This window comes from Pogoniulus pusillus, chromosome 19 (genome assembly GCF_015220805.1).
Source record: "Pogoniulus pusillus isolate bPogPus1 chromosome 19, bPogPus1.pri, whole genome shotgun sequence".
Lineage (NCBI taxonomy): Eukaryota > Metazoa > Chordata > Aves > Piciformes > Lybiidae > Pogoniulus > Pogoniulus pusillus.
Window position 1 is genome coordinate 3,733,209 of NC_087282.1, and position 14,167 is coordinate 3,747,375.

Genomic DNA, 14,167 nt, shown 5'->3' on the forward strand with positions numbered 1-14,167 from the left:
AAAGAAGAGCAGGGGCTCTCCTAGTTCTGATTCAGTTGTGTTTGGATGGGGGCGAGAGAAAAGAAGCACAGAGGCTCTCCTAGTTCTGATTCAGTTCTGTTTATGTTGGGGGGGAGCAAGAAGCGCAGAGGCTCTCCTGGTTCTGATTCAGTTCTGTTTATGTTGGGGGGGAGCAAGAAGTGCAAAGCCTCTCCTAGTTCTGATTCAGTTGTGTTTGGATGGGGGCAAAAGAAGAGCAGAAGCTTTCCTAGTTTTGATTCAGTTCTGTTTGTGTGTGTGGAAGAAGTGCAGATGCTCTCCTAGTTCTGATTCGTTTGTGTTTGTTTTGGGGGAGGGAAGAAGTGCAGAGGCTTAGTTCTGATTCAGTTGTGTGTGGATGGGGGTGAGAGAAAGGAAGAGCAGAGGCTCTTCCAGATCTGATTCAGTTCTGTTTGCGTTGGAGGGGAAAGAAGTGCAGAGGCTCTCCTGGTTCTGATTCGGTTCTGTTTGCGTTGGAGGGGAAAGAAGTGCAGAGGCTCTCCTGGTTCTGATTCGGTTCTGTTTGTGTTGTGGGGGGAAGAAGTGCAGAGGCTCTCCTAGTTCTGATTCAGTTGTGTTTGTGTTGGGGGAGAAGAAGTGCAGAGGCTCTCCTAGTTCTGATTCAGTTGTGTTTGTGTTGGGGGCGGGGGAAGAAGTGCAGAGGCTCTCCTGATTCAGTTGTGTTTGGATGGGAGAGAAAAGAAGAGCAGAGGCTCTTCTAGGTCTGATTCAGCTGTATTTGTGTTGGGGGGGGGATAGAATTCAGAGGTTCTCCTAGTTCTGTGTCGGGTTTTAAAATAGAAACAGCTGTCCTGTCATCTCTCTCGTGTATCTGTATATATATATATATACACACACACACCCCTATATATTTATGAGCAATGTATTCTTTCTTTCACTGATCCTTCTACATATGGTAAGCAGGAATAGCATGTACACCTCAGTTCATAGCCAGAATCATCCTCTTTAGATCAGTCCCCTTCAGCTGATGTAATACTATTTCTCTTCTAAAGCCTGCAAACCTTGAAATGCAAGCAGAAAGAAAAAGGCTTCTCCTAGATTTTGGACTGGCTGAAAATCCACCTATTTATTTTGTCTAAGGGGGTTGGGAAGAGAGGAAGGGCGTGGATTTGGATTCCAGAGAAATCCCTTCTGGTTTTGTTTTCTCCTGGTGGTTTTTTTTTCTCCCCCCCCACCCAAGTTTGTGTATTTTTAGCAGCAACTAGAGTGATATTAAATATGTTCTTTCAATGTATCTTTTCTATGTAATGAAGTACTGTGAAGATAACAGCGAAGCATCACTTTGCTGCGGCGTAAGTATTAGTCAGATGTGATACCTGGTTAACAGCAGGGTGTGCTAGAACAACAGGACTGTTGCTTAGTGTAAAAAAAAAGACACAAAAACAAACAAAACACACAAAAAATGAAGATTAAAAAAAAAAGCCAACCCTTTTTTTTTGTGCATGAGAACCTTTTCTAAGCATGAAAGAAATAACCTGGGTTTAAAGATGTTATTTCGACTCGGTTTTGTAGCTGGGTTCTTTCTCTCAAGTCAGGGAGCTGATTTCTCATAGCCTCCTTCCATGGAATCATGATTTCCCAGTAACTTGGACACTTGTCAAAATCCAGATCCCTGCAGGAGCCACTTCTGGTTGCAGAAAGCTCAGTATTGACCCATGAGGTGCAGCAGAAGCAGTGAAATGATGTAACCCTTGCACCATGTTACTCCCTAAGCCAAACCCTGGCTGCTCAGCCAGCGTCTCAAGCTTCTGGCTGGCTGTACTGCCTGATGTGTGGCAGTCAGGACCACAGCCCCTCTCCTTCTGCTTTCAGTTAGCTCCAAAACTCTGCTTAAAACAAGAGTTTGAAGGTCTGAGTCAGACTCCTGAAGGCTAGCAAGGCTGCAGGCAGGCTCGGGGCTGCTCTGTGGTATTGATGCTGTCTCTAGTTGTACAGTCTTGTGTGAGCCCTCATCACTTGCCAGGGCAACTTGAGGGCATCCAGAGACACCTGCTAAAACAAGAGCCAGTGTCCTGGTTGTTTAGCCAGCCCCTCACTCGTCATCCTCTGCAGAGATAGGGCTGAGGGTCTGGTGTGCAGCTTTGTTCTCTGACTTCTGCTGCCTACAAATCTGCTGCCTCTGCTCCCAGTTCTTCCCAGGCAGGGCCTGAATGACAAAGCTTATTCTGCTGCTGTTTCGGTTCAGCCCAGTCTTTGCATGCTCTTTATTTTCTCTCTCACCTTTTGGTTTTCTCTTTGCTGTGCTCTCTTTATTGCCCCTGGAGTTCTTTAGGCTGCTCTTTGGGGAGCTGAAGACACCTGGGTGAATTCTGGTTTGGCTAGATTAAGATTTCATTGTTTCTATGCCATTTCCCCCCCCCCCAAGGCTGTCCTTTTTTTTGTAGATCTGCCTTCTTTTCTTGACTAGGACCATTCCCAGATTTAATGGCAATGAAGGCAGTTTGAGGGCTGGCTTCTTGGCTGCTCTGAACTTCAGTGGCCACCCGTAGCCCACATGAAAATGCTTCTGGATCCCATGGGGAAGCCAGCAGCAGGACTGTGCTACCTAAAACCTCACTTGGTTCAACCCCCTGTCCTCTTAACACATCTCTGCTGAATGATTCCTATTTTCCCCCTTGCTGTGTGGCTCACAGTTGATGTAACCCCTGCAGGAGTCCTGCACTTCCAGCCTCATCTTTCTCTTCTAAATAACCCAAAAAACCCTTTCTGTTGGTGCTTGATGGGTCTGAGCAGTTTGATCACTGCTTTCTCTCTCTCTTCTTCCCACTTCTTTCTCCATCAGCTTTCTCATCAGTTCTTTCTCTCAGCTGAAGCCACCACTCTCCCCTCCCATCCCAGCCAACCCCACCCTGCATTTAAACAGAATCATGAGACGATTTGTGGAGGGGTTTTTGGCTGCTGACAGTGTTGTGTCCTTTTGTGTGTTTTCATTTTCCGTGGATGTTTTCTTAAGCAAACACCTTGGCTGCTTCTGCACCGCAGCAGAAAGGCTGTGGAGACAGAGAGCGCTGCAAAGAGCTGCCACCAGTGGCATCATTAAGAGAGTCTTTTGAGCACTCTAAAACCTGTGGAAGCAGCAACTGCTGCAGGTTGGTTTTGACACTCTTTGGAGGCTCTCTTGACTGCCAGAAGTGAGATGAACCTTGTTGAGCCTTTGGAAAGGCAGCTCCTGGGTGTCTGGAGTCTTTCTGACAAGCGGTGTTAATGCAAGAAAACAAGTTGAAATCACTGATTTCTTCCAAGAGCTTGATGAGTGTCATCTGAGCAGTGAGTGGCAGGGAGAAGTGAACAGCTGTATGCCTAAGGATGTCTTGCCTGCCCTGCCATGGACTCTCCTGCTACCCTTGCTCTGTGTCCTGAGTTCAGTGGGGTTGTTTTCAGTGTGCATTTACGTTTCTTGATTGTGATCCTTCCAAGCCATCAGGCAGAGTTTCCTAGAACCCCAATTCTTGCCCTGCTAGCCTGCAGAGGAGCAGTTTAGCAAAGCCCAGGACGAATCTGTGCTTGGTGTGGTAGGGAGCTGCCCTTGTCCTCTTTGCAGTCTGCATTCTAGAAGCTCACCACGCATGTGTGCTAGATCACTTCCGAACGTTAGCGTGCCCGAGGCTTACACGCAGCAAAAAGCAAACTCCTTCCTGTACAGTAAATAACAGCCTGCAGAATTCAACTCAGAATGGTCTTTTTCTCTCTCTCTTTTTTTTTCCTCTTAGTATTAGAAACTCAAAGACCTGTTGGAAGCTTGTACATTTTTACTATGTCATGTTCAGCCCCACAGCAAACTCTTAACTGTGCTACGAATCCCTGACAAATTCGATTTCCAGTGGAATTGCTGTCACTGACAAATTTGATTTCCAGTGGAACTGCTGTCACAGCCTTAATTGACTCTCTCAAGTGTTGTCAAAATGGTGCTTAAATGAGTTGATGTGCATGGATGTGGGTACCTGGTATGTGTTTGTGAGAGTTCAGAGGAAAGCTGAGCAGCTCAGCGCTGTGTTGGGTTGATGCTGCCGCTGGGCAACTTCACAGCCACATTTCAGAGTGGGCAAATGTGGCAGTGCTTGGAGAATCTTGAAACCCATGGACAATTCAGAGCAGCTTCTTGGGGTTTGGCTTTTGAACTGGCAAGGCCATGGCTCTTCCTGAGCTTGGGGTCCGTGAGGAGCTGTTGTGGGGGAGCCACGGGCCAGAGCGTTAGCAGGAGGAGGTTGGTGCCGCAACCTCTGCCCCGCAGCTGCACCCCTCTTGGGCAGACCAACCCAAAAGCCGCCGTTTCTCTTCCTAAAATGCCTCCTCAGAGAGTGCTGCCTGCTGGGACATCTTCAGAAATCAACACCTGATGATGCTTTTTTTTTTCCCCTGGCCTGTAGAAGTCCTACCAGAGGCTCTTCATTCCTCCAGCAGCCACTTACAGCAGCCCTCCGTCGCAGCGATGACATTCAGGCCGTTTGGGCTCACTTACGGTTCGCTTCCTGGCTGATTTCAAGCTACTCCTCCCCACACCCTCCACACACAACCCCCCCAACAAAAAGCAAATGCACAAAGCTATTAGGCTTTCTGTGGACTTTTCTATATCAAGTTTTAATTCTAATCTTGGTTTGGGCTTCTTTCTTTTCCCAGGTGATATTTATGCCCATATCTTCACATCTGCTAATCTCAGGTCCCTTTAAATGAAAATGCTTCAGGGATTTTTGATGCCACTCGTGGGCAGACCAAATGTAATATTTATATGCAATGAGCTGTTAAGGGTTTGTTTGGTTTTTGGTTTTTTGTATTGTACAAATGTAAATTTGTAAAGTTCTGTTTTGTTTTATTGTTTGTTGTTTTGTTGTTTTTTTTTCCTAGAGGGTTTGGGGTTGGTTTGTTTTTTTTTTTTTTGGTTGGTTTTAGTTGTTGTTGTTGTTGTTGTTGTTGGGGTTGTTATTTTTTTTTGGAAGTCACTTCTGTAATCTAGGATGTTTCATTTTTCAGCTGTGGGATTGTCTTAATAATAAAAAAAAAATAATCAAAAAAGGAAAAAAAAAAGAAAACTAAAACTCTTCCTTTGCTTTTGCATTGCTTACTACATGGTGTAGAGGTTCAGAGGGCAAAAAAGATGTCAAATGGAGTTTGCAGTGTAAGAAGGAAATAACTTTTTTGGGATTCAACACAAGTTAAATCTGTATTTAGAAGAAGTAGACCCCACCTGGAGCACTGCATCCAGTTCTGGAGCCTCTGTTACAGGAGGGATGTGGAGATGCTGGAGAGTGTCCAGAGCAGGGCCAGGAGGATGCTCAGAGGGCTGCAGCAGCTCTGCTGTGAGCACAGACTGAAAGAGTTGGGGCTGTGCAGGCTGCAGAAGAGGAGGCTCCCAGGTGACCTTCTTGTGGCCTTCCAATGTCTGAAGAGGGCTACAAAAAAGCTGGGGAGGGACTTTATGCTGTCAGGGAGTGCCAGGATTGGGGGGAATGGAGTGAAGCTGGAGGTGGGGAGAGTGAGGCTGGAGGTGAGGAGGAAGTTGTTGAGCATGAGAGTGGTGAGAGGCTGGAATGGGTTGCCCAGGGAGGTGGTTGAGGCCCCATGGCTGGAGGTGTTTAAGGCCAGGCTGGCTGAGGCTGTGTGCAGCCTGCTCTAGGGTAGGGTGTCCCTGAGCATGGCAGGGGAGGTTGGAACTGGCTGCTCCTTGTGGTCCCTTCCAACCCTGCCTGATTCTATGATTCTGTGATTCCTAGGAAGGAAAACTTTCCTAAAGTAGACGTGGAAACTTTAGGATAAACTCTGCAGATCTCAGGACAGTAATGGAGGTCCTCAAGGGCAAGGAATCACTAAGATCTGGAACCCAGATGAGCACACAGCCTGGCTCCAAAATACGATTTTCATTCAGCCCAGGAAGAGAAGACTCCAGGGGGACCTTAGAGCTGCCTTCCAGTACCTGAAGGTATCCTACAGAAAGGCTACAGAGGGACTTTCATGAGGGTATCTGGAGCTGTTTCCAGGAGGAATGGTTTGAAGCTGAGGGAGAGCAGGGTTAGACTGCATCTTAGGCAGAATTCTTCGGTACAAGCTTGATGAGACTCTGGAACAGGCTGCCCAGAGAGACTGGATGCCTCCTCCCTGGGGCTGTTCCAAACCAGGCTTTGAGCTGTTAAGTTGAGGTTTCCCTACCCATGGCAGGGGGAGATTGGAGGAGATGATCTCTGAGGTCACTTCCAACCTGAGCCATTCTGTGATTTCTGGGGAAACTACATGGAATTGCTTTCTGGGAGGATAGATCTGTGCAGAGCCTCCTCAAGCAGTACCGGAGTGGGTGAGGAGCAGGAGAAGGAGAAGATTCCTGTCCCACCAAGGGACACAGGTCAGTTCAGGTGATGAGACTTGGCTCAAGGAGGTAAGTCCTCCCTATTTTTAAGGGATATTTAATGTGAAACACAAAACTGCTCCTTTCTGTCCTGCCTGTTCTTGCCCTGTAGTCAAACGGCAGTGATAATGTTGTTTAAACAGGGCTTTTCCTGCGTAAGCAGCACCTGCAGCCGGGCATGGCTGGTGCCAGGCTTGGCTGCAAGCTCCTTGGCCTGGTGGCCAGCCTGGGCCCCTTGGGGCTCAAGGTCTTGAGTTTGGCCAGGGGCCAATATCAGGAGCAGCGTGGGCAGCAGGACAAGGGAGGTTCTTCTGTCCCTGTACTCAACACTGCTCAGGCCACACCTTGAGTGCTGTGTCCAGTTCTGGGCTCCTCTATTCGAGAGAGATGTTGAGGTGCTGGAAGGTGTCCAGAGAAGGGCATCAAGGCTGGGGAGGGGCCTGGAGCACAGCCCTGTGAGGAGAGGCTGAGGGAGCTGGGGGTGTGCAGCCTGCAGCAGAGGAGGCTCAGGGCAGAGCTCATTGCTGCCTACAACTCCCTGAAGGGAGGCTGCAGGCTGCCAGGCAAGCAGCAACAGAACAAGGGGACACAGCCTCAAGTTGTGTCAGAGCAGGTTCAGGCTGGTTGTTAGGAGGAAGTTGTTGTCAGAGAGAGTGATTGGCATTGGAATGGGCTGGGAGGTGATGTAGTCGCTGTGCCTGGAGGTGCTCAACAAAGCCTGGATGAGGCACTTAGTGCCATGGTCTGGTTGCTTGGCCAGGGCTGGGTGCTAGGTTGGACTGGCTGAGCTTGGAGGTCTCTTCCAACCTGCTTGATTCTATGATTCTATGATGCTGGCCACAGGCAAATGGCAGAGCTCGATGAGGCTGACCCTGTGATGCTCCAGATGCAGGCAGGGAGGGGTTGGGGACTATGCCACACGAAGTCTCCAAAGCCTTTGTGTCCCACCAGGTGCAGGCAGTTTAATACTTCAGAGCCAGCTGTCTCCTCCTTGGGCTCCGGAGCCATTCAGCCCTCCCTCAAGCCTGTCCCACCCTGTCTTGCTCTCACAACGGAGTACCTTGGCTTTGCCCCTCTTTAATCCCTTGATCTTTCATTTCATTGCACCGATTCAAACGGAATCACGTGGAAATTCCTTTCGGATTCCAGGCCCCAGGAAAAGAAAAGCTTTTCTTTTTCTTCTCTTGGCCTTGCTGCTGCTGGAGAACAAAATGAAACCTGTGCTGCACGAGTGCTGGAGCTCCCCCTGCTAAGTACATCCAGTGGGTGGAATTAGAAGGAATGGCACTCTTCAGAGCTGCTTCCCTCTGCCAAGCCACCCTTTGCCCTCACTCCCACCGACAGCAGGTGATTGGTGTCTGTTCCCCACTTGGTAGGTGATACCAGGTGCAGAAGCCTCCTGCACTGAGGTCACAGGTGGCAAAACGTGTTCTAAACTACATGATGTGACACACTGGTGTGGTAGAGAACACGTTCTGCACAGCCAGGGTGGCGAAATACTGCAGCAGGTTGCCCTGGCATGTGCTGGAGGCCCCATCCCTGGAGTCATTCAAGGTCAGACTTGATGGAGCCCTGAGCTACCTGATCTAGCTGGAGGTGTCCCTGCTGACTGCAGTGGGGTTGGACAAGATGACCTTGGAGGGTACCTTCTAACCCCTTGCAGTCTGTGACTCTGTGAAATGCATTTTGCACAACTCTGCTTAAGTTTTGCAGATGTTTTGGGCTGAAGCTGTGGGTTTGCTGCCTTTCAGCAGTGTGTGGGCTCAAATGTTCCTTTGCCCTCATGTGCAGGTCAGCTCTGGCATCTCAACGTTCATTTCCAGCCTGGAACACCCCAAAGCACTCTCTTCCATCCTCTGGTCAGCTTCTCATGTGATGGTTCACATCCGCAGGGCATTGCAGGTGCTGTTAGCAGCTCTGGGGCACTGTCCGGCTCTCGGAGCCTTGCCAGGGTTGGGGAAGCCAAGCTTCGCCTCTCACCATTTCAGTTCAAAGCAGGTACAGGGTGATTTGCCCTTCGGTTGTTCGATCCTTATCAGCACCTGCTTTCTGAGGCACATTCTGAGGTCTGGGGTAGACTGCAGTGTATGCTTGCACACTTCGTCTTCCTTCGGGGCTGCCTGAAGGCGCTTTTGGGGCGCAGGATGGCAGTAGCACCGTGGGGCGGGGGGGCTGCGGGAGTGCGGAGCGGGCACACCCCTGGCAGCCCAGACCTGTGGGCTTCTTGTTTCTCGGTGAATAAAAGCCCTTTGTTCCAGGAGGGGGAGGGCCAGAGCTGGAGCCTGAGGAGCCTCTCCCGTGACGCCGGCGGTGCTGGCAGCCCTCCCGCCCAGGCTGCCTTCGTCCCGTTCTGCCTCTCCAGAACCCCTTTCTCCTCCCCGCCGGTGGCTCGGGGCGGCGGGGTCCAGCCCGGCAGCTGACGCAGGACAACCTGCCCTCCTCCATCAATATTTGCTCGGGCACCGGGACAGGAGGTTTTAAGAGCTTCCCGCTGACGCAGGGCGCTGCAGCTTCGTGCCTCCCCTCCCTCATGTGTCACCCGTCCCGCGGAGGGTGCCGGCGGCTGGTGCCGAGCATGAGGGACCGGCTGGCAGAGCTGCGGCAGCGAGCCGCAGCCGAAGGGGGCTTGCATGAGGATCCCATGTGCTTCGACAACCCAGCCTTGGCTGGCGACGATGCCAACCCCGTCAGCCAGGCGCTGCAGGAGGCGGCCAAGCTCTGGCAGGCGCTGGACCGCCTGGAGCAGCTCTCTGAGGGCATTGACAGGAGGCAGCAGAAAGTTCTGTGCTGCACCTCCGAGGACAGCATCTCCCGGGAGAAGATGGGGCTCGGTGCTGCCAGAGCCACCTTCGCGCGGGAGGCCATGGCTCTGCAGCCCCAGCTGGGGGCCCTGCCGCTGGCACCGGAGCGGGCACCGGGGCAGGCGAGCCCCCGTATCCGCCAGACCCAGCTGTGGCTGCTGCTGCGCCGGTACCACGCCATCCTCGCCCGCCACTACGCCCGGGAGAACCGCTACCGGCAGAGGCTGAAGGAGCAGATCGAGAGGCAGGCGGAGCTGGCGGGCGTCAACCTGGGCACCAAGGACGTGGACCGACTGGCTGACAGCCCCGAGGCACCCCGCATCGTGGGCCGAGACCTGGAGGATCTCAAGGCCAAGCGGCACCTGGCCTTGGCCGAGATGCGCCAGCGGCAGCTGCTGGAGCTGGAAATGCAGATGGTGGAGCTGCATGGGCTGTTCCTGCAGCTGGAGGGGCTGCAGGCTGAGCAGCACGGCGCCGCCGACAGCGTGGAGCACCACGTCCTGCGCACCCTCGACTACATCGCCCAGAGCGGCGGCGAGGTGAAGAAAGCCATCAAGTACCAGCGCCCGTCGCGGCTCTCCGCCCTGCTGACCGCTCTGCTCAGCCTCTGCGCCTGCTGCGCCTGCCTGCCCTGCCTCGGCGAGACCCTCCGCTGAGCCCGGGCGCTGCCAGGAGCCTTCCGGGCGGATTGCCCCACGGCCACGCAGAAATGGTGCCACGAGAGGCGGCTGCTGTCGTGTGACGGTGCCATGAGAGGCGGCTGCTGTCTTGTAGTGGTGCGACAAGAGGCGGCTGCCGTTGCGGGATGGTGTCATAAGAGGCTGCTGCTGCCTTCTTGTGTGGTGGTGCAGGGCCCACGCACACCTTGCACCATGGCTGAAGGACCGTGCAGACCTCACACGGCAGCATGGGGGCTGCACATCCCTTGTATGATGGCTCAAGGACCATGCACACAATATGATGGTGCAGGGACTATGCACACCTTGCTCCACGGCTGAAGGACTGTGCAGACCTCACACGGCAGCATGGGGGCTGCACATAACTTGAACGAGGGCTCAAGGACCATGCAAACATTGTATGATGGTGCAAGGACTGTGCACACCTTGCACCATGGCTGAAGGACTGTGCAGACCTCACACGGCAGCACGGGGGCTGCACAAACCTTGCACAAGGGCTCAAGGACCGTGCTCACCTTGTGCAGTGATGCAGGTACTGTACACACCTCGCATGGCAGTGTGGGGACCACAGACGCCTTGTGTGGTGGCACAAGGACCATGCATACCTTGTGTGGCAGCTTGGGGACCACATTTGCATTGCAAGACAAGAACCCAGAGCACTCCAGCACCCAGAGCACTCCAGTACCCTGCGAGGAAGAGCACTTCTAACACTAAGGAGAGGAGAAAAAAAACCCACTGAAGCTTTTGGCATGTTTATTGTTGTGTGCAAGGGCAGCTGATGTCTCAGTGCCACCCTGGAGCAGCTCGAAGGCTCCTTCACAATGTCTGAACCTGTATTCTCTCTACTTTCTCCACTGTCTTCTTCCTAGGTGTTTCCCAGGTGCATGACTGTGGCACTTTCATCGCTGCTGGTTTGCACGCAGGCTGTCAGGCGGGGGCTGGGTGGCTGAGTGTCCTGAGTGGCTCTCCCATCAGGGAACTGAGGCAGTTTTTTGGGAGGCTGCAGGAGATGGGCTCTTTCTTCACCCTGCTAACCCAGCCAATGCCACACTCCTGCTGCAATCTTGCTGTATCCCTTTTCTCTGGTCCCCACAATCCTGCCTGGACGTCCCCAAACCTCTGCCGTTAGGGGCTGGTTAGGTTTCTCAGGAGCTCTTCGTGGAAAGTCCCTTTCTGTGTTTGGGCAGTGTCTGGGGTTGGGCCCCAGCTGCTTTGGCCACCCTTAGGTTTATTTTTGTCTCAGTCTTGAGTGTCAATAAAACAATTCCTGCAGAACCTCTGGAGTTTTCTCTTTGCAGCAGGTAGCAAATGAAGAGCAGAGCTGGAGCCCTGGCTTGGGTCGCCGGGCAGCGGCCAGCGCCAGCAGCCCTGCAGAACTGGTTGAGCTGCTCGGTCAATGATTATCCACAAAGCACAGGAGAGAAAGCCCCGCGGTGCCCTCTGTGCTTGGGGCCAGGGCGTGCTGACAGCGGTCTGCAGGGAGCACAGCAGCCTGGCGTGGAGGCAAAGGTCCCTGAGCAGTGGCTCCTGCCCTGGCAGCAGCAGCAGCCCTGCCTTGCATACAGAACTAACAGGAACACAGCCCTGGTTTGTGTGGTGAGGATGAGTGGGAAGTTAAGGGAGTAGGAGCTGTGAGGGTGATTAAGGGACTTGAACATCTCTCCTGTGAAGAGAGCTGAGGGTGTTTAGTCTGGAGAAGAGAAGGCTGGGAGGGAGTCTGATTAATGTCTATGAATATCTGAGGGGTGGGTGTGGAGAGGAAGGTGCCAGGCTCTTTTCAGTGGCACCTGGTAATAGGACAAGAGATAATGGATGTAAGTTGGACCACAGGAGGCTCCACCTCAACACGAAGAGAAACTTCTTTACTGTGAGGGTGACAGAGCCCTGGAGCAGGCTGCCCAGAGGGGTTGTGGAATTTCCTGCTCTGGAGACTTTCAAAGACAATTCAAGAGAGATGTTGAGGTGCTGGAAAGTGTCCAGAGAAGGGCAATGAAGCTGGTGAGGGCCTGGAGCACAGCCCTGTGAGGAGAGGCTGAGGGAGCTGGGGGTGTGCAGCCTGCAGCAGAGGAGGCTCAGGGCAGAGCTCATTGCTGTCTGCAACTCCCTGCAGGGAGGCTGTAGCCAGGTGGGGTTGGGCTCTTCTGCCAGGCAAGCAGCAATAGAAGAAGGGGACACAGTCTCAAGTGGGGCCAGGGCAGGTCTAGGCTGGATGTTAGGAGGAAGTTGTTGTCAGAGAGAGTGATTGGCATTGGAATGGGCTGCCCAGGGAGGTGATGGAGTCACTGTGCCTGGAGGTGTTGAAGCCAAGCCTGGCTGGGGCACTTAGTGCCATGGTCTGGTAGGTTGGCCAGGGCTGGGTGCTAGGTTGGAGGTCTGGCTGAGCCTGGAGGTCTCTTCCAACCTGGCTGATTCCATTCTGTTCTACTGTATGCTGTTCCATCCTATCCTCTCTCCAACACTGCCTCCTCGTGGGAGTCTCCACGGGTGCGTTGCTGCAGCCCTGGCAGCGCTGCGCTGAGCAGCATTTCCCCCAGGCATAGGGGAATGGCGAGCGCAGAGCAGTGCCCTCCGCAGCTCCTCTGCCGGCAGCGTGGAGCTGGACTCTTTCAAACAGATCACTCAGGAGCACAGCACATCTGCTTCGTCCCCTGCCCTGTCTCGGAGGGGCTTTGGCACCAGCTAATTGCAAGCAGTAGAAGCAAGTCCTCGACTTAGAGCGAGGCTTAGTGTCGGTTTAGGGTGAAGCTCTCAAGTCTTGTGCCAACGGGGAGTGGGCTGCCCAGAGGTTTCTCTCTCATGCTGAGGGCAGTAACCACGAGCCAGCAACGTGCTCTTGTGGCCAAGAAGGCAAAGGGTCTCCTGGGGGGCGTTAAGTCAGCAGTTCAAGGGAGGTTCTCCTCCTCCCCCCCTCTATTCTGCCCTAACTGAGGCTGCCACCTCTGGACTATTGTGTCCAGTTCTGGGCTCCCCAGTTTGAGAGAGTCAGAGAACTGCTGGAGAGAGGCCAGGGAAGGCTACAAAGATGCTGAGGGGCCTGGAGCTTCTTTCTGAGGAGAAAAGTGGATTTAGTTAATTAGAAGGTGTTAGGTGATAGGTTGGACTTGATGATCTTGGAGGTCTTTTCCAAGCTGCTTAATTCTGTGGTTCTGTGAGAGGCTGAGGGCCCTGGGGCTGTTTAGCCTGGAGAAGAGCAGCCTGAGAGAGGACTTTCTCAATGTTAACCAGCATCTAAAGGGTAGGAGGGAGAGGATGGGGGCAGACTCTTTTCAGTGGTGCCCAGCAACAGGACAAGGGACAACAGGCACAAGCATAAGGTTCCATCTGGAGATGAGGAAAAACTTCTTTCCTGTGAGGGTGCCAGAGCTCTGGAACAGGCTGCCCAGAGAGGGCAGAGGAATCTCTCTCTGGAGAGAATCCAAACCGGCCTGGACATTGTGATCCTGGGCAAGCTGCTGTGGGTGCCCCTGCTGTAGCAGGGGGGGTTGGATTGGATGATCTCCAGAGGTCTGTGATTCTGTGACTCCTTTGGAAGTTCCTCAGTCCACATCTCACATAGGAACATGCCCAGGTGGGCAGCAGAGCCAATGGCATCCTGGGCTGGCTCAGGAGCAGTGTGGGCAGCAGGACAAGGGAGGTTCTTCTGCCCCTGTGCTCAGCACTGCTCAGGCCACACCTTGAGTGCTGTGTCCAGTTCTGAGCTCCTCCATTCAAGAGAGATGTTGAGGTGCTGGAAGGTGTCCAGAGAAGGGCATCAAGGCTGGGGAGGGTCCTGGAGCAGAGCCCTGTGAGGAGAGGCTGAGGGAGCTGGGGGTGTGCAGCCTGCAGCAGAGGAGGCTCAGGGCAGAGCTCATTGCTGGCTGCAGCTCCCTACAGGGAGGCTGTAGCCAGGTGGGGTTGGGCTCTGCTGCCAGGCAAGCAGCAACAGAACAAGGGGACACAGTCTCAAGCTGTGCCAGGGCAGGTCTAGGCTGGATGTTAGGAGGAAGTTGTTGTCAGAGAGAGTGATTGGCATTGGAATGGGCTGCCCAGGGAGGTGGTGGAGTGGCTGTGGCTGGAGGTGTTGAAGCCAAGCCTGGCTGGGGCACTTAGTGCCATGGTCTGGTTGACTGGCCAGGGCTGGGTGCTAGGTTGGGCTGGCTGAGCTTGGAGTTCTCTTCCAACCTGGGTGACTCTATGACTCTATAACATGTATGTGTAAAAGTCCATATTTGGGTCTTGTAGGCTGTTGCTGCTGCTAGCAAGGAGGCTGCTCCCACAGGCAGCACCACAAGGCTGCTAACAACCTGTTTCAGTCCTTCTGCTTCTTTGCAAAACCA

General features: G+C 53.2%; 1 protein-coding gene across 1 annotated transcript; it reads left to right on the forward strand.

The window, feature by feature from the left end:
- Positions 1 to 8,948: 8,948 nt before the first annotated feature.
- LOC135183653 (syntaxin-1A-like) lies at positions 8,949 to 11,163 on the forward strand. Its single transcript, XM_064158862.1, has one exon. It carries the CDS (start codon positions 8,949 to 8,951, stop codon positions 9,828 to 9,830), a length of 882 nt encoding a protein of 293 aa, XP_064014932.1. The 3' UTR covers positions 9,831 to 11,163.
- Positions 11,164 to 14,167: the final 3,004 nt, after the last annotated feature.

Excerpts from the sequence above, each read along its gene's own strand:
- LOC135183653 (XM_064158862.1), top strand. The coding sequence starts at position 8,949 with ATGAGGGACCGGCTGGCAGAGCTGCGGCAGCGAGCCGCAGCCGAAGGG.